At 50.2% G+C, this 24,018-nt stretch overlaps 1 protein-coding gene across 3 annotated transcripts in view; it reads left to right on the top strand.

Moving 5' to 3' along the window:
* Positions 1-24,018, top strand: part of GRHL3 (grainyhead like transcription factor 3) — a 35,503-nt gene that overhangs the window by 2,395 nt on the left and 9,090 nt on the right. The window contains exons 1-12 of one of the 3 annotated variants that reach the window (XM_033841028.2): positions 1,840-6,501; positions 9,546-9,732; positions 12,472-12,533; positions 14,793-15,138; positions 15,396-15,469; positions 15,929-16,082; positions 16,286-16,397; positions 17,803-17,897; positions 20,132-20,290; positions 20,880-20,958; positions 21,080-21,213; positions 22,909-22,943. In XM_033841028.2, coding sequence (XP_033696919.1) covers positions 6,455-6,501; positions 9,546-9,732; positions 12,472-12,533; positions 14,793-15,138; positions 15,396-15,469; positions 15,929-16,082; positions 16,286-16,397; positions 17,803-17,897; positions 20,132-20,290; positions 20,880-20,958; positions 21,080-21,213; positions 22,909-22,943 — 1,484 coding nt within the window. In that variant the 5' untranslated portion in view covers positions 1,840-6,454. Of the gene's footprint in view, positions 1-1,839; positions 6,502-9,545; positions 9,733-12,471; positions 12,534-14,792; positions 15,139-15,395; positions 15,470-15,928; positions 16,083-16,285; positions 16,398-17,802; positions 17,898-20,131; positions 20,291-20,879; positions 20,959-21,079; positions 21,214-22,908; positions 22,944-24,018 lie in introns of those variants that run through there. The other 2 variants (XM_033841014.2, XM_033841021.2) reach the window with 2 other exon arrangements.

Below are 24,018 nucleotides of genomic sequence, written 5' to 3'. Positions count from 1 at the left end.
AGGCCACTTCGAAGGCCGGCGCTTGAGGAGCATGGAGGCCAAGGTGGTGGAGTTAAAAGCCAGCTCGAGGCAGCTGGTGGGGGGAGCGCACGGGACCTTTATGTGGACGGGCCGGGAGCATCTGCCAGCCTCCAGGACTCCGCAAACCTCGTGTACCTCCATCCCGCTTTCCTGGGCGCCTCGGGGGGCTAAAGCCGGTCGCAAGGGATCCTGGGGCGGCGAGGGCGCAGGAAGTCGCTGCCGGACGCCCACTTCTCGCGGGAAAAGAGCTCCCAGATGGGCGACGGGCCCCAGCCTGGCCGCCATGTTTAGAGTCCCATCTTTAGAGTGCGCGAGGGCCTACTGGGTGCCTGGCCGGCCTGCACTGTCCCGTCCAGCCCGTCGAGGATATGAGGGGATTAAGATTAAGTGATCAGCACGTAGTAGATCTATCGAATGGACGAGAGAGAGGGAAGTGAGCGAGGCGCGCCAGGATTCCCCTCTGTAGCCCCGCTCGGGCCGCAGTCTGGGCCCCCAGCCGCCGTCTGGAATCATCTTCGTCCCCGAAATCTTGGAGAGCAGAAGCGGAGGGTGGGAGGGGGACCCGACCCATCCACCGCTCCACCCAAGCTCCGGGAGCGCTGAGCTCCAGACTGCCTGCAGCGCTGAAAGAGTTAACTAGGAACGCCTCCCGCTGTGGTTTTGTGGTCGAAACCATGATTGCCAGGAGCAAATTTTTGTCGTGCACGAGGTGTGTTATTAAAAGTCGGAGCTACGCTGCTGGTGAATGAAAAGTTAAAAATCCTCGTTAAGGCTGGGCTGTAAAACAGGCGGACTGGGCCCCGGTCCGAGAGATCCCTCGACGACCCAAACGGCGGCGGTCCCTGCCACTCGGCCCGCTGCCCTCGCCCAGGAGGCCCGGTCGGTGCCTGGAGCCAAGAGGGTCGTCAGGGGTCCACATAGAGGAGGAGGAGGGGGAGGAAGGGCCGCAGGGCTGAAAACACAAATAGCACACCCTAAGCGCCCTTCGGTTAGAACAAAAATAACAGCCAAGCCTTTTCTTGAGCGCTGACTCCACAGCGGACACAGTGTCCGGTACTTGATAAATACATCAACTCCTGTAACCCTCCCAGCAATCCACTGAAGGATGGGAGTATAAATTTAAGGATGAGGGGATTTCAGCTTGCCCCAGGCAATATCTTCCCAACATCTCACTGAAGAGCTGAGATCTTACCAGGGGCCACAAGGATGCCCACACCAATGTGCTACCCTGCTTCCTACCAGCACAGATGTTGAAAAAAGACTAAGAGTTATAACAGACTGCTTACCAGTGCTTATTTCTGAGCAGAGGAATGCAGGTGAATGCTAGCCTCTGCTTCTAATTTTTCTATATGTTCCATATTTTATATACTGTGTTTTACAAATCTGTGTTACTTTTGAAATGAGGAAAGGAAGGAAAGAGAGTCATTATTTTTAAAAGAGAGAATTATTGGTTCACCTAATTAAAGAAAAAACGGTGTTCTCAAAGTGTGGTCCTTGGACTAGCATCGTCACCCGGGAACTCCTTAGAAATGCAAATTCTCAGGCCCACCCTAGACCTACTGAATTAGAAACTCTGGGGGTGGGGTTCAGCAATATGTGTTTTAACAGGCCCTCCAGGTGATTCTAATGCATGTTCAAATTTAAGAACCATTGGGGGCTTCCCTGGTGGCACAGTGGTTGAGAGTCCGCCTGCCGATGCAGATGCAGGGGACACGGGTTCGTGCCCCGGTCCGGGAAGATCCCACGTGCTGCGGAGCAGCTGGGCCCGTGAGCCATGGCCGCTGAGCCTGCGCGTCCGGAGCCTGTGCTCCGCAATGGGAGAGGCCACAACAGTGAGAGGCCCGCGTACCGCAACAAAAAAATAAAAATAAAAAAAAGAACCATTGGCCTAGAAGACCTGGCAGAGGATTGGAAGGCAGGAGATTCCCAGATCTACCGCTGACCTACAGTATAGTAGCTGAGTAGGCAGGCTGAGAGCTTTGCTGTGGGGTCACACCTGTGTTTGAGCCCAGCTCTGCCGTGTACGGACTGGGTGAGTCCGTAAGTGTCAGTTTCTGCATATGTAAAATGGTGATAACGCCCACCTCACGGCATGTTTGAGAACGAAAAGGCACAAGGCCTGACGCATAAAATAACTTAGCTCCTTTCCTTCCCTTGTCTTCCCTCCCCTTTGTGGAACTCAGCTTTTCCATTTGTAAAATGGAGCAAATAATCCTGGCTGGCTGCCCCCTTCTTCTATTGCTTTTGCCTCCTTAAAAAGGTCAGAGCAACTGATCTAGTGAAAGTCTTGAAGGGAAATTCTCTCACAAATATTTGATGTTATTTCACTGGGCCTTCCTAGGAGGTCAGCAAGAATTGAGAACTTTTGAGGGTGGGGACAGCATGATATTTACCTTTATGTCCCAGTACCCAGCACAGGGCCTATTCAGCAGAGTGAATGAATGAATGAAAGGATGTGGTGCCCTGGGTCTAGAGGTAGATTGCAACTTCTTTCACATCTCAATTGAACAATAGAGGAAAAAAATAGGAAAATTGGACAGGAAACCAAGAGGAGAATATAGCATGAAAGAAAAATTCCCATCGAGGAAGGGATTTTCAAAGGGGAGAAAGTGAGTTTGTGGTATAATTAGAAAATGGCATATAATTAATTTCCGTGCAACTAGAGGTGTTGGCTGGAGCCTGATGGCTCTCAGTCAGCTTGCCCACCTGGATCCAGAGGATGAAGCTGGCAGTGCGTGCCCCTCTTTATCTGGGACTCTCCAAGCATCAGGTCTCCTTCTGCCGCTAGTAGAAGGAGAGAGTGAGGTTGTGAGTTGTCATGCAGTTTTCTGGGGGCTACCCCACAAAGTGAGTGTTAGTAGTAATAGTTCATGTTACTATGTGCTGGCATTGTGCTGATCACTTTGCCTCCATTATCCCATGCCTCCATTATCCCATTGCATTTTCCAACAGTAATACTTCACAAAGTTCTAAAGATTAAACAAAACGATGACTAGAAATTGTTGGGCCAGCACCTGGCACTTAGTAGGCCCTCAGTGAACAATAGCTATCATAATAACTCTGTGAGGTTAGTGCTCTCATCGTCCCCCATTTTTTTACAGGTAAGAAAATTGAGGCACAGAGAGGTCAAGTTGCATAAAGTCACACAGCTAGTAATAGCAGAGATGAAACTGGAACCCAGATCAGCATAGCTCTGGGGCCCACCCTGTAACTATTAGTTCACGCTGCCTCATTCAAACTGGAGTCATTGTAGAGCCATGCCCTAGGCGCTGCCATTTCCCAATTGAGGCCCCCAAGTGAGCCCCAGCATGTGATAAGGCACACTTCACAACCTGTGCATCCAGAAACCAGATGGACCACTGTCAAGCACAACAGCCCCGGAGTGCTCCTGTCATGCCCAGGGAACACCTTCCATGCGGATGACTGAAAAATGATTCCTCCGTGAGCAGCGGCGGCAGGGCCTCCCTGTGGGTAATTAGTGAATGTGATTGATCACTGCTGATGAGGCTGGGTGGCTCACAACAGGGTTTGACAAGTCATTGGGTGTATCTGGGTGTCAACACCCAGCTCAGGCAGCCCCTGGAACTCTTCCTCCTCAGGCTGGAGGGAAGTGCGGCCCAGGTCACTGGATCTGTCCTGTGTCAGGCACCTCCTTTGGTGGGGTTTGAGGCTGCCCCCTTGGTGGTGAGTTTTCTTCCCCCATCTGTAAGATTGAGTCAGAGGCCTTACTTTTCCATCTCTGAATTATTGAAATGCCTTTGAGATAAGGTAGTGATTGAGCTGAGTACTGGACAGGAAGCTAGGAGACTTGAGTCCCAATCCAGTTCTGTGCTGTGTGTCCTTAGGCAAGTCACACCTGCTCCCAGAGACTAGATTTCTAGGGAATTCTCTGGCGGTCCAGTGGTTAGAACGCAGCTCTTTCACTGCTGAGGGCCTGCGCTCGATCCCTGGTCGGGGAACTAAGATCCCACAAGCTGCGTGACACAGCCAAAACAAACAAAACTAAAAAAAAAAAAAAAAAGAGAGAGAGACTTGATTTCTAAAGTCTCTGCACCCTAACTGGAACCCCAAAAGTCTCAACTAATGGCTGAGACACATTGACGTACTCTCACTGGGAGTTTTAAGTGGCTCAGCCAGAATGCAGGGAGCATTGGAGTCTGAAAGGACTTGGGATGAAACCCTACTTCACCACCGTAGGCATTTCACCACTCCAGCTTCTGAGGAGGCAGCCTTGTGAAGGTTCTTGATGATGGAAGACAGAGACCTCTATTCTAGGCCTGGCACCATGAGATACCAGCTGGGTGGCCTTAGGCAAACCAGTGGCCTTCTCTGTGGTTCATTTTATCCTGCTATCAAATGGGGATAGTCATACCTTCTCTCCCTACGTTACAGGGGCGTTGCAGGATCAGAGGTGATGACAAATGTATGAGAAGCATGTTGAAAACTATAACACGCTATGCAAATGTGAGGGATTATCAAATCTCAGACTTGAGTTTCCTTCTTAATGGGCTGGCCTTCCTTGAAACAAGGCAACATATGCAAAAAAACCTGGCTCACACCTGTCACACAGTAGGCAGACAAGCTCTGGGAGCTGTCCCAGGCTTCTGCCTTTGTCTTGCCTTTCACCCGGAAAGTCCAAAATCCTCCCCACCCATCTTCACGCCCCTCTCCCCCTCCACCCCTCTCCTCAGCCAACATCTAGTCATTCCCCAAAGTTTAGGCAGGTCAGAAGTCCTCCTGCTTCTTTCCTTCATAGCTTTCTTCACCTGATAGTAGCTGTCCATTTGTTTTTGTGGTCACGTCTGCCTCGGCTGCCACTAAAATGCAACCTCTGTGACAGTAGGGATCTTGTTGTCTTGCCCGCCTAGGACAAAGCCTGGCACATAGTATAATAAATACTGATACATTTTATTAAAGTGAAGCATAGATGGTTAGGTGGATGGATGCCACCCAGATTTATTGGGTTTTCCCCTCTCTTCTACATCCCTTCTTGGAAACTAGTGGTTGGTGGAAAAGTGACTAGTCATGGAATTAGATTCCAGGAGTCTCGCTTTGTAACTCACTCAGCCAAGTCCCCTGGAACAGGTCACCTAACGTCTCTTTCCTTTGTCTATTTCCTGGTCGTAAAGTAGAGATAATAACATGTCATGTATGTCGGGAGGCTCCACGAGATAATGAATGTGAAAATCGAGGCAAGGGGTTATTACACTGTCTCTTTTGTTTTTGATGTGGAACCTGGTTCATAAACAGGAGGCTTGGAGAGGATGTTGGTTTAAGAGCCTCGGGCAGCGTCTCCGCTTTACTTTCATTTGGGGGTTCTAAGAAGATGGTGATCACGATGATGATGACGGTGATGATGCCAGTTATCTACTAAGCGATGGTTCTCTGGCAGGCTCTGGGCCAAACACATTTCTTATGTTAATGTACTTAATTCTCCCAACAGCCCATGAGATTATCCCCACTCTAAAGTAGCCAGCCCTGGTAACTCCATCACATGACTGTGCTCTAATTTTCTTCACAGCACTTATCACTAACTAAAATTAACTCATTTATCTACTTGTTTACCATCTGTCTTCCCCAATTAGATTGCAAATTCCGAAGGGAGAAGAGCCTTATCTGTCTTGTTCTTGGCGGATTCCCCAGTGCCTAGAAGAGTCCCTGACTGGCACACAGAAGACTCTCAATAGACCCCATTTAAGAGATGAGGAAATAGGCTTGGAGGGGCTCAGTACCTGACCCAAGGACACATGGTTACTCGGGTCTGTCAGGCTATGACCCTGTTGCTCCTTCCTCCCATGGTGCTACAGATTCTTCTGTGCTGCGGCCTGGTGGAGACCTGATGGCTAGAAGGCTGCCCAGAGCCACTTCCTCTCCCTATACCCTCCTCCCCCGTTCCCCTTTCACCTTCTGACGGCTGAGGAGTTTGGCCTTGGACAGGGACACCAACAGAGAGTTTGTGGAGGCCCTCGGGGAAGGTGACCACGTAGGTTCCAGTCAGCTGGTTTCCCCTCTTTGTTCCGGCTCTGTCTCCCACTAGTAGGGCTCCCTCCTTCCTGGAGCCCTTTTCACATCCTTACCCACTGGACCCTCAACTCTCAATTCTAACCTTTAAGAGAACAGGGAGCCAAGAGTTTTTGGATCCGTGTTTGGCACTGAGTCAAGGCTAACTAACCTTATCCGTAGCCAAGACTTTCTAGAAGCCAGATGCGTAGTCTTGGAACGTGACGCTGATTGGTAGCAAACTTGGGAACCAGGACTCTAGAGCTCCCAGCGCCCGGCCAGAAACTCTTCCACTCATCACACTTCCTCACTCAGTCCCTCTTGTCTTGTGTGGGTGGGAAGTCCCTTTCTGTCTTGCAGTGGAGGATTGGTTCAGTTTATTCCAGAGGAGGGGAATTGCCGGAATAAAAGAGGCATTTGAAAGGAGACTAGCATGGGGTTAAGAGCTGCGTCTTGGAGTCCAACAAGTCCAGGTTCAAGGTAAGCCTCTGCCACTTACTAGCTGAGTGACCTTGAGCAGGTAATATCACCTGAGTCTCAACTTCCCCTAAACCTATTGTGCAGAGTAGATAAGATGATGCAGAATAATAGGTGGAACAGTGTCTACCTATGGTAAATTCTTGAGGTATGGTAGCTGCTGTGTATCAAGGAATCAGACTTTGGAATCCCAACAGGATGGATTGGAGACCACTGTAGACCAGAAAAACCCTCCAAATGAACAGCAAACATTGCCTGTCCTTTCGTTTCTGATGTGACTTTATCATTGTCTTCTAAAAATTAACTTTTGAATAGGGTAAGATAACTGATAGCTCATCAAAGCCGATGATGGTCATTCCACCAGAGTCAGCAAATTGGGGCTCCAGGCCCAGATCTGCCAGTGACTTTCAGGGTGACCATGTCTTGTACCACGTTGCAACCCTTTGATGTCTAGCTCCAGGCTGGGCCAAGAGCACAATTATTTCTTTTTTTGGCATATTACTCCTTTATTAGAAATTATAAATGAGGAATTATTTCAACACCTGAAGACCAAACTACAGCATAAGATTCCATAGGCTCAAGATTTTTGACATTCTGGAAAGAGTGTTCTGTAAAGTATATCCTTTCCATGGCATGGCAACATCATTCTTTTTGTATTAAGCACTTGTTATGTGCCAGAGACAGTTTTAAGCATTTTTCCGGTGATGTTGCACTCAATCCTCATCATCCTACATGGTGGGTGCTTTTATTAGACACATTTTATAAACAAGGAACAGTGCTAAGCACTGGGATTCCTTGTTGACCCAGAGAGTGATCCGCCAGGCCGGTCCCTGTTTCTCCTGTGCCCCCTTGGTTTAGCAGTTCCATTTAGGCTGATACTGGGAGGGGTTGGGGCAGCCACCTGGGCTTGCTCTGTAAGTTCCTCTAACCCCAGGCCCAGGAGGCAGCTGGGAGGGGCCTTCTCTTGCCTCTCCATCTTAAGGCCCTTGATTTATAGAAGCAGAAACTTGAGGTGTGCCTCCCTCTACATGCCCCTGGAGCAGGAAGGTTTCTGTCATCTCTCTTTCCTGTGTGATAGCTCCCTCTCCCTCCCTTTCAGAGCCCAATACCCCACACCCTGGGGCTCAGTGAGATGGGAGACACTGCCCTGGAAGAAGCCCCTGGGAGAGTGCCACCCTCGGCCTGTCTGGGTGTGGCCTGGCTGCTGTTCCCATTCTGTGTCTGAGAATGTAGGCTTGAGCTGCCGGGCAGCAGGAGGGCACTTCCTGTGGTGTGATTTGTGAAGGTCCTTGCCCACCCACCAGTCTGCCACAGTGCCTGCAATTCCACAACTAGAGCATTTTTCTGTTGTGGTAGGGATTGCCCTCTTGCACTATGGTAAAGCTGTGTGGCTTCGTGGAAAATGTGTGGCTTTGGTACTAGACAAGACTGGGTTTAAATCCTGGTTGTGTCATGGACTAGTTGGGTGATTTGGGGGCATTTTCTTATCTCCTCCAAGTCTCGGGTTTCTCCATCTGTGAACTGCAGCAAATGATCCTTACCTCTGAAGTTCTTGTAAGGAGCAGAGCTGATGAGTGGAAAGGGTTCATATATAGTATAGTAAATGGCAGCTGGCATTATTCCTATGTCTCTAACATTAGAGAATCTATGAGACTCACCTAGAACGGGGGGCACCAGGGCACCAGGACACCAGTCTCAGGAGTTCTCTTTTCTCAGCCTGGCTGTCCCCAGCTTCTCCCCTACCAGTATCCTTCATACATTCTTTGTTCTAAAGTGAACATAACCAGAACTTTCCCACCTCTATGCCCTTGCTCATGATTAAGAGCATGTTCTACACCAGTGATTCACAAAGTGTGGTCCCCAGACTACCAGCATCAGCATTACCAGGGAACTTAGGGGTGGGGCCTGGAAATCTGTGTTTTAACAAGCCTTCCATGTCATTCTGTTGCAGTGGAAGTTTGAGAACGCTGTTCTATATTACAGCATCATCCTGCTCAAGCTTGAATCCCCTCTGGGCCACTCACTAACCCACTAACTGGGACCTTGGGCAACTCCCTTAACTTCTCAGAGCTTCAGTTTCCTCATGTGTAAAATAGGAAAAATAATAGTACATGCCTCACAGTGTTGTTGTGAGAATTAAATGAGATAATCCGTGAAAAGTACTTAGCTCAGTGCCTAAAACATGGTCAGTGTTCAATAAAGATTAGACATTATTTTCATCATCATCATCATTAATCTGTATTATGTTGCTATTCCTGGGACACTCACCCTACATATCTGAGTGATATAATCCCCCTTGCTGAGGGTTCCCAACTAAAATGTCTGCCTCCTCCAAAGAGTCTTTCCTGATCTCTTGCCTTTGGGCCTATGTGGCTTGTATTTGTCCAAGTTCTCAGCGCAGCGCCCAGGTTCTGCCTGCCTAGGGGTGCCCTGCAGCGTTCCACTCCAATTCCTGGCATCTGAGCAGCTGCTTGGGCACTCTACAATAAAAGTTGATCTGAAATGCCATTTCCCAAGACCAGGTTCTGCCTATGGGCTTCCTTGCTCTGGCTCTCTCTGTCCCTCACCACACTCTCTAAGTTGAAATGATCTCCAGTCTTCTGTGTCTTTTTCCGTCTTGAGGAGAATTTCATCAGAAGAACTCATGCTGAGTTACCTGGGAATTTTATTCTTTGCAGCTTGTCATTGTTATTTCCCATCCTTGTTACACTAATTCCCCTTGAATAAGTATCTACCATGGGAGCATTTTACTGAATCTTCTCTGAAGCCTTGCGAGGTTGGGATTACAGTCTTCATGTTGTAGATGAGGGAACTGAGGCCCCAGGTCTACAGCTTCTACATGGTAACATTTGGTGGTGACCCAAAGCATCTGGCTCCAGAGCTTGGATACATTCTACTGCTCCATCTGCCCAATGATGACAGAAGAAGCAGTTTCAAGTTTTCAAGGCTGGTAACTCTCTGAATTCCTGGGTGTTGCTCTGAGGCTGACCATTCATGGAACTTCTGCTGGGACAGCCTAAATTTGACCTTCCTTTTTTGCCTTTCAGTTTCAGATCTGTACGGCTGCTAAAGAACGACCCAGTTAACTTCCAGAAATTCCCCTACACTAACGAGGATGAGGCCTGGAAGACCTACCTTGAAAATCCCTTGACGGCGGCCACAAAGGCCATGATGAGAGTCAATGGAGACGATGAGAGCGTTGCAGCCCTGAGCTTCCTCTACGATTACTACATGGTACCTTTGCCACCTCTGGGCATGCCCCCCTCTAACTGACTGTGTGTCTTCGCTTTCAGGCCTCATGGCTCACTAGCCCACCATGACCACCCCTAGCCCCTCACCATGTTCTTTCACACCTCTGGGCCTTTGCACATGCTGTTCCCTCTGCCTGGTACCCTCCCCTTCCCCCTAGCTAAACCGTACTCTCAGCTTTGGGCCTCAGCTTCAATGTCAGCTCATTCCACCGGAGGTGAGGAAGGCTTTCTGGGGTCTCCCATTCTGTGCCTCCTCTGGGCACCCTTAGCAACCACCATCCTTTTCCTTGAAGCTATCCTTAGAAACTTGCTGTTTGTGCATTTATTCCTCCATCTCCCCCCTGACACTGAGCTCCTGTAGGGCAAGAGTCATGTCATGATCATTACTGAGCCCCTAGCACCCCATACTTCCTGCCACACATTGCTCAATACATATTGATTGAATGGATCAATGCCTTGGCCTTACACACCACAGCAATACCCCCAACCTACCATCTTCTTTCTGCCCCTGTACCTTAGGTCATCCCAGTTGCCCTGTCATCCCCACCTGCCTATTCTAACCTCACCACCTAGAACATGCCTTTTGCTCTTGAATCCATTCCCTTCTTTCAGGGCCCTTCCCAAGGCCCACCTTCTCTTGGAAGCCATGCTGCCACATCACCTCTCCCTCTCCTGAGTGTCTCACTGTTGTTCATACCCTCACTGCCATTATATGCATTGTAATACCTCCTGACAGACCATCTTTTATTGTTCTCTAATTGTTTCCTGGGCCTTGGCCTTGACTCTGGGAGACTTTCAGTTCCTGAGAACAGGAATTAGGCCCTCTCATATATGATGAGTGTGCTTAAACCTGTCAATAACCACAAGTACATAACACACGACATCACCCCTCTTCCAGTGCCTGTGCCAGACATTGCTAATGGATTACAAACTGTATTCTCACTGAGGGTATATGAGGACACAAAATCTTTTCCAACCTAGTACTCCAGGCAGCCACTACCCATCTGTCTGAATTGTCATACAGCAAACTTTCTTACTCTTCCTAGGCTGGGTTATTGCTCCAAGAGACTTTCCCAGATATCAGGCTGGGGGACATGAATAGCTAAATGTTGTGATAACTGAATCTGAACTTGAAGATTTAAAGCCACCTTGTAAACAAGCCATCAAATTCACAGGCCCAAGAAGTAGTTTATCTATTCTGCTACACAAAGGAAGGTAAACTCTCTGTAAATTCAGAGGCCAAGGGGGGAAGTGGCCTCAGATATGAGAAAGCCCCAAATTATCTCTCTGGCTTTGGTTCTCATCCTGGAGTAGTATGGTTACCCTACCTTACCTTCTCCCCAGCAGACTGATAACATCCTCATAGCATTTGATGGAAAAGAAATTGGAACTGACTGCCTCAGCCTGGGGACATGGTAGGAGCCAGAATTCTAGGTCTGAGCTTAAACTCCAGCCTGGGATATATAGCTTGAGGTTGGGCCGTAAAATAAAATCTAGCAGCATCTCCCCTGGGCAAGAGGCCGTTCCCAGGGCCAGAGTGGTGGGGACAGGCTCTGAAGGTGACGCTTGCAGTGGTTTATTGCAATATAGTGTTCCGGTGAGATACACCTGGCCCCCTCTTCCCATCCCAGAGCATGTTAGATTCAGAGCAGCACTGTGTATAGTAAAGACATGATCTAATGGTGTGGAAAGAGCACCAAGTTGGGAGTTCGAGACCTGTTCCTACCACAAGCTGGCAATGTGGCTTTGGGCAATATAGTCCTAAAGGTGACCACTTACCATTCCTTACTGAATGCTGGTTACTGTGCCGGGCACTTTTCCTCATGCTCTTCCACGGGGTGAGACTAAGAACCCAGGCATTGGAGTCACTAGGCTGGGACGGAGACCTTGTTCTGGCTTTATTAGCCTCAGGGAGAAATGACCTGGATGTTCTAAGATACAACAATATTATGATCATAATCATGAAAGGTAACATTTACATAGTCCTCTCCACGTGTCAGGTGCTGGTCTAAACACTCACAACAGTCCCAGGGGTTGGTATTACTATTATTATTCCTGTTTTACAGATGAGAACAATGAGGTGCAGAAAGGTTAAGGGACGCGCAAGATCACACAGCCAATATGTGGCAGATCTAGGAACTAAACCCAATAAGTCCACACTCCTAATCACTAAGATGACGGAGCTCTCTTGCCTTCAGTTTCCTCATCCATATAATGGGGATAACATTAGTAGACATCATAGAGTTGTTATAGGGATTAGATTAGAGGACACAGAGAAGGCACATAGCACAGGGTCCAGTGCATAGGAAGTACTCCATTAAAAAACAGTGAACATTATTTTTATTAATAAATCTTCGCAATCCCTTTGAAGTAGAGTTCATAATCCCCCACTTGACATATGAAGAAACTGAATCTCAGAAAAGCACAGTCATTTATCCAGAGTCACACAGCACTTTTAAGTGGTAAAGCTAGAACTTAAGCTAGGCCTGCTTGACTCCAAATTCCATGATTCCTAACTGCTAATCTTGGGGTACTTCTCCCCACTCTGTAACTTGGGGCTCAGACTAAAAGATGGCCTGACAATTCGAAGGACTGGTGGGTTTTCTCCCAGTGACCAAGGTAGCTACCCTGCCCGGCCAAGTCCCCCGCAGGGGGTTGAGGCTCCTAACAGCCAGATCTTACCCAAGAGCTATGCATAAATCCTTGCTTCCTCTCCTCTCAGGGCCCCAAGGAGAAGCGGCTACTATCCTCCAGCACCGGGGGCCGGAACGACCAAGGAAAGAGGTGAGGCTCGCCGGCGCCACCATCTCTGGCCCTTTGCCCTTCCCCACCCCCACCTCTAGGCCCCTTATCCCCTGGGCACAGGAGGTACAGTCCCTAGGGCCCACCGTACTCTTAGGGGCCCACGAAGGCATTGTAATCTATTTTAAAGTCAGAAGAAAACAATGAATATGATCCAACCTGGGTTATATTTGTATTTATACCAATGCAACTGTAAAAGGTTTTTAAAATATTTTTATGGAGGAAGGGATCTATGAAGGCAAAAGAGAGTAGGGCCCACAAAATCATAGTGAGACCTTGCTTGAACACACAGACACACACACAGACACACACACAGACACACACACACACACAGACACACACACACACACACACACACACACACACACACACACATCCTAGGTGCCTGTAGGCCATGTGAGCTGGAGTTTACTGAAAACAAACTTCAAAGCCATAGTGGTGGAAAAGCCCTGATGGAAGCTTTTCTGTCCTAGCTCCAAAACCCTCCCTGCAGCCTCAAAGGGAGGGGACATCTATGTTCCCGTATTTCTTTCCCTTGGCTCTCTTGGGCCTCTGCCTGGCATTAGTGCCTCGGGGCACTGATGTTCCTTTTCTTGTAGAAAGCAGCCCAGGCCGTGCTCATGGCCAGATGGGCACTGGAAGGGCCCTGCCCCCTTTCTCCACTTTTCCTTTCCCCCCATTGGGCAGGGCTTCTGATGGGAAACCTTCTGGTCTCCTCTCTGCCTTTGAGAACATCCAAACTGCTAAGGCAGGCATTGCGACTCTGGCAGCTGCCTCAGGGCCCCTCCACTGCTAGAAACTGTAGGCTTTGGTTCAGGAGACTTTTCTCAAAACTAATTTTTTAAAATGTTGTTAGCTTTTCTGATTATAAAATAATACCTACTTGTTATAAAATATTCAAACTCTGTAGAAACGTATAAAGTGAAAAAGGAAGGAAGGAAGGAAGGGGAGGAGGGAGGAATGAACCGGTGGATTACATAATATACTTGTTCATCTGAAGAAAATTGTTTATAGGTGTATGACAGTTTTAGGGAAATTATGAATAGACAAGTAGAAAATTATAAAATGAAAAAACTCGTTAATATCATAATTCCAATAACAACAAAAGTTGTTCTAAGAAAAGTTATAGTAAAATATTTGACCAGCCAGGAAACAATATTTGTATAATTATAATAATTAAACTACCTATTGTTGTAACTATTTTTAAATTTAGTTTACTTTTTAAAAATAAATTTGGTGTAGTAACAAAATAAATATCCAGGGCTTCCCTGGTGGCGCAGTGGTTGAGAGTCCGCCTGCCGACGCATGGGACACGGGTTCGTGCCCCGGTCCGGGAAGATCCCACATGCCGCAGAGCGGCTGGGCCCGTGAGCCATGGCCGCTGAGCCTGCGCATCTGGAGCCTGTGCTCCGCAACGGGAGAGGCCACAACAGTGAGAGGCCCGCGTACCGCAAAAAAAATAAATAAATAAAAATAAATATCCATGCTGGGGCTGGGCATTGAGAAACAGAAGTATGGTGGTGGGAATGGAAGACTGGCACAATTAAATAAGAGCACCCACTGATGATAGAATCATCTTATTATAAGGTCTGTGTGTTCACTCAGTGTCTCTGATTATGTGAATCTCTGGGCCTTATGTGTGAAAATAGTCTATCTGGCTCTTTTGACAACCAAGTGAGGACCATATGTAAAAATTCTTTGGATTCTGTAAAATTAAATGCATTAAAGACACTGTTATTTTTGCTAAAAAATAAATAAAGTAAAAAAGTAAGTTTCTTGTAATCCTACTTCCCTGCCCCCCTTAATAGTTTGGGGTATATCCTTTCAGACCTTTTTCTCAACGTACATTAACTGTACTCACAAATACCCACTCTTGCCCACACCATGGATGACTCAATACGGTTTTTTTAGTGTGGAGACATTTGACTCTGGATAAGAAATAAATAATTAAACCTTCAGTTTTTTTAATTACCAAGTACTGTAACGGATAAAGCAGACATTTGCCCCCTGAACTCTGAGCCTGTACTTGGTTCCATTCTTGACACCCTCCTCCCTGCTTATCCCTGTGACACACTGGCTTGCTGCAGTATCGTGTTTCACACATGTTGGTAAGACCTAACATTACAATGGATTAAAAGAGGTCAGTATGTCAGTGTGATGGTCACCCTCCAATCTAGCCAAGGAACCCCCGCCTCTCAGAGAGAAGAGGTGCACGCACTTATCCCTCCTGTCTCTCCTCAGGTACTACCATGGCATGGAATATGAGATGGACCTCACCCCCCTTGAAAGTCCCACGCACCTCATGAAATTCCTGACAGAGAATGTGTCTGGAGCCCCAGAGTACCCAGATGTGCTCAAGAAGAATAACCTAATGAGCTTGGAGGGGGCTGCACCCACACCGGGCAAGGCAACTCTCCTCACCCCAGGCCCCAGCAAGCTGGAAGCTGGCTCTGTGGACGGCTACCTGCTGCCCACCAGTGATGTGTATGATAATGGCTCCCTCAGCTCCTTGTTTGAGAGCATTCATGGGGTGCCTCCCACACAGCGCTGGCAGCCTGACAGCACCTTCAAAGATGACCCACAGGAGGTGAGGGCCCACCCCCACATCCCTCACAGCCTCCCTGGGTCTAGTCACACGTGTACAGAAGGAGAGAAGACAGTGAGGCGATCAGAGCTTTGGAATCCATGGGAGAAAGAGTCCTTGAGCTGAGGCAGGGCTGCCATGTACTGTTGTCCAGGTTGTACACTATACAACATTCACAGTTGTATGCAGTGGCCCTGGGCTGAGGTCCCAGCAGAACTGAATGTGGTCATTTATTTTCTCTGGATTGTGTTTCTCTGCAGTCGCTGCTCTTCCCAGATATCCTGAAAACATCCCCGGAACCCCCATGTCCAGAGGACTATCCCAGCCCCAAGAGGTAAGTCAGCCTCCCTGGACCCTTGGCCACCTGGGCAGTGGGCTGCAGAAAGACGCTACTGTCCCCAGAACAGGCATTGCCAGTGAATGAAAAGAGGGGAGTGAAGGCACATAAAAGAAGAGAGTCATTTCTACATCCCTTTCCTGGGCTGTGACAAGGACCTCAGAGCTCAGCACCCTGTTAGAAAACCAGGGTTCTGTTGTCCTAGTCGTCCCTATAACTTTGTCACCCCTCAGGGATCTCTGGTTTCCATTATTCATTATTCAGGAGGATTATGGCTCAACAAAGCCATTAAATAGAAACTCTGAAAAAGAGGAAACTGAGGCCCCAGGAAGTAAAGTGATTTACTGAGGTCACATAATAAGGCCCTAGCAGAGCCTTGGGCTTCCTGCCCTACTGCCCTTTGGGATACTCCTGCCTGGAAGCCCAGCCTCACTCTCCTCTCCCTCCTCCCTGCAGTGACTTTGAGTACACCCTGGGCTCCCCTAAAGCCATCCACATCAAATCGGGTGAGTCACCCATGGCCTACCTCAACAAGGGCCAGTTCTACCCTGTCACCCTGCGGACCCCAGCGGGCGGCAAAGACCTTGCCTTGTCCTCCAGCAAAGTCAAGGTACTTGGGCAGTAGGTGCAGGGGTCGGGTCAGCCCTGCCTGCCAGGGACCCCAGGGAGAGGGTGCTGTTGTATGACTGCCCATTGCCACGGAGAGGGGGAGACTGAGCCAAAGGGCTGGGCCACTTGACCCGGGCTGGGGCAAGGGATGAGGCTGCCTGGGCCTCTTCTGAGGCTGGGGTCACAGTGACTGCTGTGTTGCAGAGTGTCGTCATGGTGGTCTTCGACAACGAGAAGGGCCCGGTGGAGCAGCTGCGCTTCTGGAAGCACTGGCATTCCCGGCAGCCCACCGCCAAGCAGCGGGTCATCGATGTGGGTGAGAGCCCGCCCGAGCCCTCCGTCCCAGTCTCCCTTCCTCTGTCTCACAACACACACACACACACACACACACACACACACACACACACACACACACACCCCACTTAGGCCTTGCTTGCTGTGCCCCTTTTTCCCAGCCCCCTCTGACCTCTGCAGGACTTATTTCTGACTCCAGCCGCCTGCCTGGCCCCTGTCTCCAGGTCGAACGCTGTGAGGTTTGCAGGGATTTGCATCTGTTGGCTGGAAGCAATGACCTCTTTTCTGTGTTGCTTTGGGATAAACAGGACCCTGGGCACCCTAGTAGTGTCAGATAAATACACCCCTGGGATGCTGACCTGCTTGTCCCCATCAGGGGGCTTGGCCAATTGAGACACAAATGCATAAGAGTGCAGGCAATGGGTGATTTGGAAGGCTTGAAGCACAGTGCAAGGGCAGTTCTGCCTTGGAAGCTGGAACCCTTGGGCTTTGTCAGAGGGAAGGGGACGGGGAAAGGCCTTCTGTGTGTGCCACCTTGTCCCGGGCCCCGAGATGAGTGGGAGGCACGGCCCATCCTCAGATCTCCAGGCTCTGGCTCTATCACCCTCTTCCTGGCTGTGTGACCTGTGTCACCTCCCCTTCCTGGGCCTTGGTTTCTTCAGCTGTCAATTGGGAAAACAGCAGCTGCCCTGCCTGCCTGCAGTGCTGTTTCTGCCTTGGAGCCACGTGTACTAGAGAACATAATACAAATAGGGATGATTCAGTGACTTATCTGAGAGGCCAGTTAGTAAAGTGGTTAGGAGCCTGGGCTCAGGAGACAGACAGAGCCGGACTCCAGTCCTTACTCTACCTTTTATTAGCTGTGTGACCCTGGGCAAGTGACCAAACTTCTCTGAGCTTTATTTTCCTCATGTGTAAGCTGAATATTCATAGCATTGTTGTGAGGATTAACTGAAGGCTTGCCATATTGTAAGTGTTCAATAAATGACAATAGTACTATCATTTATTTAATATGACTAGTTCAATACTAGTAGTACTGGTACTACGACTGTGACTATGGCTATTACTACCACTATTACTGCGATTACTACTACTACTACTACTGCTTTGTCTGGGGGATGTCCTAAATCACAATCCCATGAAAAGTATAAGCTCCACCACAAAACCATGAGGGCCCTGGCCTAGTTGGCAAAGTGAAGGAGTCCCTCTGGAGTTTGGACAGATCTGCTTCTCAGGCTGGACCTCAGTTTTTCCACCTGTAGCCCAGGGCACAATTACTAATTTCCTCCCTGCATTGAAGCATGGTCCTTGGGGGAGAGGATACAAGTCCCTGCCAAGAACAAGGCCCACCCCCTAAATGACCCCTCCCCATGGGGCCTCCAAATCCCTTCCCTTCTGACTCTCCTTCTGGTCTCCTGTGGTTTCAGCTGACTGCAAAGAAAACTTCAACACTGTGCAGCACATCGAGGAGGTGGCGTACAATGCACTGTCCTTCGTGTGGAACGTCAACGAGGAGGCCAAGGTCAGTGCTGGGGCCGTGGCCAGGATGGGGCTAGGCTGCCAGGAAGTCCCCGTCCTGGGAAAAGGCCTTACCTGTACCTAGGATTGTGGCAGCTGCTCCGATGAGGGCACCAGTGGAGGAGGCAGGATACATAGTGGTGGAGAAGCCAGAAACGCTAGGCCCACTTCCCAGCTCTGTGACCTTGGACACATGCCTTAGCTGAAAATTGGGGTGTAACCATAGCACCAACTGATAGGTTGGCGTGAGGATCGGGTGAGATAAGGAAAAGGTAGAGCACAGCCTGGCACATGAGCAGTGGCTGTTGTTAATTACTCCCATCCACCTATTTACCAGATAGGAAAACTAAGCCTTGTGCGTGGCCACACGGCAAGCTGCCGCTGACGCCGGGTTTCCTGACTTGTGGGCTAGTGCAGGGTGTTGCAGGAGAAGTGCTTTGGAGTCTGGTAGATGAGGGCTTAAACCCATGACCTCACTTCCTGAGCGCATAGGAAGGAAAGAATAATCTGCCTCCTAGAGCTGTGGTGGAGATCCTATAGATCACACACGTCAAAGAGACAGGCACGATGCCAGGCCCATCGGAGAGGCCTGAGAAATGGAGCCTCTGGTGTTTTTTTTTCACACCAGTGATTAAGCCGTTTAGTGCTTGAGACCAGACTTGAAGTCACCTGTGCTGCAGTGTCCCTCTGTGTCTTGGTTTTCTGTTTGGACAAGTGGCATCATGGAAAGGGCACTAGTCTGCGTGTTGGGGACTCGAGTTGGGTAACCCTGGGCCTGTCCCTTCACCTACCTGGGCCAGACTTACCCCATCAGACCAAGGTTGGGTCTGGCTCTTGGCAAGGGCCTTTCTGGCCTAGAAAAGCTGGGGGACTTAATCCCTGTCTCCCTGGCTTGCCTCATGGGGCGGTCCAGGGTGCCTGGAGAAAATGGAGGTGAAGGGACTCTGAAAACAACAAAGGGAGGCACAAAGGCGAGGGATTATTATTATTCAAACAGACACCAGGGACTGGGGGAGGAGCTGGGGCCTCCAGTTCAGGGAGGGGGGGAATGAGTTTCGTGGGAAGGGAGAGGTGGGTTTCGGTTGGGATTTTCTCACAGCCTCTTAAGCCCCCAGGCTTGGGTCTTTCTCAGGCGTGAGCTGGGTGGGGGCTGCATTAGGGCTGAGCTGGCTGAGGGGGAGGTATGTCTGGCATGCACCTGTGGGCCTGGCCCCCCCAGCCAGGGAAGGAAGGGGGTCTGCTCAGGTACCACACCCCACCCCTACTTGTGCAAGTCAGGGTCATTTCCAAGGGAAATGCCCCAAGGAACAGGGGCCAGCCTGGAGTGGGGTCTGGCCTAGGGTCCCACGGAGGAGTCAGCAGTAGGCAATCACTAGGTGAGCTTGCCAAGTGATGCCCAACTAAGACTGACCCCAGACTGCCATCAGCTGCACATAGGCTTCGGGTTGAGACTCCAACTGTCCCACTTATAACAACAGTTACAAAATATCCAAGCCCCCTAGGTGTTCTGCCAGCCTCACAGCCACAAGAGGTAGGTTTAATTGTCCCCATTTTGCAGATAAAGAAACTGAGGCCCGTGAGATTAAAGGACTTATCCAAAGCCACATGGCTTGAGTGGCAGAGGTCTAAGTGGCCCGATGTCCAGGCTCATTCCACCATGCCGCCCTGCCCAACTCCCTGTGGACACGTTAACAAGTCACGTCCATGCTCAGAGCCTCCATTTCCTCAGCTGTACAATGGGGGTGCCTGGTTCAGCTATGGCTAGAGCTGGTGGTTGCCGTGCACAGGGGCAGTGTCTCACTCGCTGTGGCCCAGGGCCAGCAGGAAAGCGGTCTTCTGGAGCTGGCGGGGAGGGAGATTTGGCCGTTCTCTACCTCCTTGCTCTGAGTTGCAAAAAAATGGGCTCTGGATTTTAAGCTCCTAAAGGACCCTTAGTCTCCCTCCCAGGGCCTTGATCCTTTGGGCTGCCCTTGGCAATCTAGTGGAAGCTGCATTGTCCACTGATGAAGACCTGAGCCCAAACTCCGGTTCCCTTATACATTCCCTGTGTCGCCTTGGGACAGCTGCCACCCCTCTCTGAGCATCAGTTTCCCCGTCTGTAAAAGAGAGGTGGTGATGTTTGCCTTCCAGGGGCGTTGTGAAGTTAAGGGTGACCGCCGGGCACACAGTAGGCTCCATAATTATACAGGGGGGCCTGGTGACCCGGGTCAGCTGTTTAGCTCCCTCTTCTGTCCTCAGGTGTTTATCGGCATCAACTGTCTCAGCACAGACTTCTCCTCGCAGAAGGGGGTGAAGGGTGTCCCCCTGAACCTGCAGGTCGACACCTACGACTGTGGCTCGGGCACTGAGCGCCTGCTACACCGAGCTGTCTGCCAGATCAAGATCTTTTGTGACAAGGTGGCTGCGGTGGACCCTCTGCCGGGCCCTGGGGGGGAGAAGGGCCAGCCCCTCCTGTGCATCCTCCCCAGCCATTCTGGGCGTGTCTGTCTCTGTTTCTTGCTCTCTGAATGTCTCTCCTGTGTGCTTGTCATTCGTCTGTCTTGGTTCCTCTATGTATATTTTCCTCTGCTCTCTGCATTTCTGTCTCTCATCCCTTCCTCTTTCTGAAGACCTCTTTCTAGATCTCTGTAAATAGTTCTTCAGGTTTCTTTTTCTCTGTGTCTGTCTGTCTTTTTCACATTTCTCATTCTTCTTATCTCTCTCCGAGTCCCTTTCTCTTTTCTGTTTCTCTCTCTGTTCCTCTCTCCCCACACCTCTCTGTCTCTCTCAATTTCTTCTTTCTCCGTCTTTCTATTTCTCTGTCTCTCATGGTCTACCTGACCTCAGGGCTGGGCTGCACTGGGCTGGGCCGAGTGCTGGTACCTTCCCATCTCCTGGTCTCACTCTGGGGAGAAAGCAACACCAGAGGGCTGGCCCACATTTAAGAGGCAAAGCAGCCAGCCCCTCCCAAGACCATTGGTGACCACCTTTCCCTTATCCCCCACAGGGAGCGGAAAGGAAGATGCGGGATGATGAGCGGAAGCAGTTCCGGAGGAAGGTCAAGTGCCCCGACTCCAGCAACAGTGGTCAGTGGGGATGGGTCACAACGGGGCAGGGTTGGGGTTAAGGGTATAGGAGACTAGAGGGCAGTGGTCGGAGGCATAAATGGAGGGACTTCACGGCACACTGCCTTCCTTTTCCCATCAGGCATCAAGGGCTCCCTGCTATCCGGCTTCAGGGGCAATGAGACCACCTACCTGCGGCCTGAGGCAGACCTGGAGACCCCGCCAGTGCTGTTCATCCCCAACGTGCACTTCTCTGGCCTGCAGCGGCCTGGAGGGGTGAGGGTCTTGGGCTGAGAGAGGGTGGCCCCTGGGTGGGGCTGTCTTAGCACAGACCAGCAGGGAGCAACCTTTCACTCAGCCATTACAGGCCAGTTTAGACGTTGATAGGTCCTGATATCATCAAATTATCTTTACTGAATCCCAGGGAACTAAAAAAATGTATACATGGCCATATAACTTAAGTGACCTTTTCTACTGAAGAGAAGAATGTTAATAAAGAAATGGACCTCATACCCATCGAAATGTTCACTCCTGGAGCACACACAGGGCAGGTTTCTAATATCAGGGTCCCAAGTTAGACTGTAGCCGCATCAAAGCTGGGTGGATAATAATCGTCACAGCAACACCTGTGAGCGCTCACTTTACTCCAGGCGCTGCTCTAAGTGCTTTCCACGCATTATCTCCTTTAGCCCTCACTACCTCCCTGTGTTGCTAATACGATTCTCCCTGGATTCGTGGCATGGAAATGGAGGCTTTGAGACCAAAATTACATAGGACGTGGCAGAGCCAGGATTGGGACCCAGGCAACCTGGCTTCAGAAACAGTGCCCGTTACCATGAGTTACACCCCTTCTCAACACAGGGAGCCGTTTACCAAGCACCTTGACCGGCCCGCGGTGCTGGGCCCAGCCTTTTGCTGCATTTCCCCCTCACGTCACCTGGGCAGCCCAGCCCAGCCATCCTTTGAGGTAGAGACTGTTATTCCCATTTTCCAGGCAAGGTCACTCAACAAGTCAGTGGCAGAATCAAGACCCCAGAGCCTGTCTGTGAGTTTGCTTCCATATTAAACAATCTGACTGTTGCCTTCCACTGAGCTCCCACCGTTTAGGTGGGAATGTTTGCAGAAATGGCCCTCGGTGTACGGATGTGTTCAGTGCAGTGACTTCAAACAATAAGATAGATTATGGTGCTGAAAGAGCAGCCAGTCCTGAGGTCAGCCCTGGCTCACATTCAAAGCCTCCTCTGTGTCTGCCGCACCCCCTTCGCTGCCCTGAAGTAGTTCTGTGGCCCCCACAGCCCAGGAGGCTGCATTAACCCACTCTCTCTCCCCAGCCAGAGGCCTCAAGTAGGGAGATGACCACTTGGGCTCAAAGCTCCCTGTGGGAGGAAGAAGTGGGGCGCCAGTGCTTGTGCCTGTGAGCCTGAGAGAGGGCACCAGGGGTGCGGGAAGGCAGAGAGCCCGGTTCTGAGCCACAGTTCTGCCCCCATGGTGGTCCCCCAGCGACCCTGCCGTCTCGGGGCCTGGGTGTCCTACCTCACGGGGCTGGTGATGGCTGCACCAGGTAGTACAGTGCCAGGCACACGTGAGGGTTCAGAAAGACTGCCTCTTCCCCCTCCACTTCTTTTGCCTCAGCTCCAACTACCTAGTTACGAGCTGCAGGACAGTCTGCAGTTCCAGCCCTTCTGGGCCTGCTGGGGCTCAGATGGGACTCACTGATTCTGCCACCCTTTCCTTAGCACCTCATGTGTTCACTGAGTCCTGACTCATCCAACTGGGGCTTGGTACTTCCTTTCAACTCAAGGTCTCAGCTCACTTGAGGGGACACATCTGAGCAGAATGAGCTAGAAAGCCATTGAAACTGCATTCCCCCGTATCTCCCCACAAAGATTGTTCATCCCAGAAAGCCTCCGCAGCTGAGGGCTACTCTCATCTTCCTGTATGTGATGGAAAATGTCTTTCTCTTCATTGCAGGCAGTGCCCTCAGCAGGACACGGCACCTCCAACAGGTACGGAGAGAAGCAGCCAAGGGCCTCATCTCCCTGCCTGTCCCCCCTTTACTGCTCGTAAGCTCCCAGCCTGCCCTTCCCTTTGCTGTCCCCCAAGCCAGAGGCTGGGCCCGGAGGAAGCAGCCTTGAGACTCTGCCCCCAACCCCCAAGCTAGACTCATGCTCCTTTCTCACTGAAATTGCCTGAGTTTTTATGGGTTTGTTTTATTTGAAAAGTTGGAGAATCTTTGGCGAGACACCTGCTTGTAAAATGGGAAAGAGAAAGCCTCTGAGATGGTGGTACAGATTCGGAGAGTAGGGAGGGGAGCTGTGTGGGAGGACTTAGGGGAATCAACCCCGTGTCCCCTCCCCCCACACCCACCAGCCTCCAGGAGGCCAAGGGGGTGGCCAGGGCCCCTTGGCCCTTCAGCCCAGGATGGACCTCCACGTCCTTCCCTCTGTCAGCCACAGTCCCTTCACCTCTTCAAGCCTCAGCTAGAAATCTGTCAAAGGAGGAAAACGGCCTCATGAGAATGAGGCAGATATGAGAAGCGGCATGTAACAGAATCTTTGTAAATGGGAAAGTACTTTATGAAGATCGTGTATTGTTGATATAGGTCTCCTCCTTATAAACAAGAAGTACTTTTCATAAGGTTCTTTCACACCAAATTATGTCACTTATTACCTCACAACAGTCCCAGTGAGTCAGGCAAGCAGGGGATATTGCTCCACTTTATAGATGAGGAAACTGAGGCTCAGAGGAAGTGAAATGACTTGTCCAAGGTCACACAGCTTTTAGGAAGCAGAGGCAGGCTGGAAGCTAAGTCTGACTCACTCTAAAATCCACAAGCCTCCCTCCTCCCACTGACTCACGTCCAACTTGATTCTTTCAAAAAAGAATACTATTGAGGATGAAACAATAGTCCATATTTATGGAGGGCCTGCCATGTGTCACACACGGTTCTAAAAGCAGGGTGCATTATCTCCTTCAACCTCACAACTTCATGCAGCACGCTGCTATAGATGGGGACACTGAGGGGCTGTCACCCTGCTAGTGAGGGGCAGGGCTGGGATTCAAACCCATGCAGTCCAACTC

This window comes from Tursiops truncatus, chromosome 1, assembly GCF_011762595.2.
Source record: "Tursiops truncatus isolate mTurTru1 chromosome 1, mTurTru1.mat.Y, whole genome shotgun sequence".
Classification (NCBI taxonomy): domain Eukaryota; kingdom Metazoa; phylum Chordata; class Mammalia; order Artiodactyla; family Delphinidae; genus Tursiops; species Tursiops truncatus.
The sequence above is the reverse complement of the archived record's forward strand: the minus strand, read 5'-3'. Positions and strand labels throughout refer to the sequence as shown.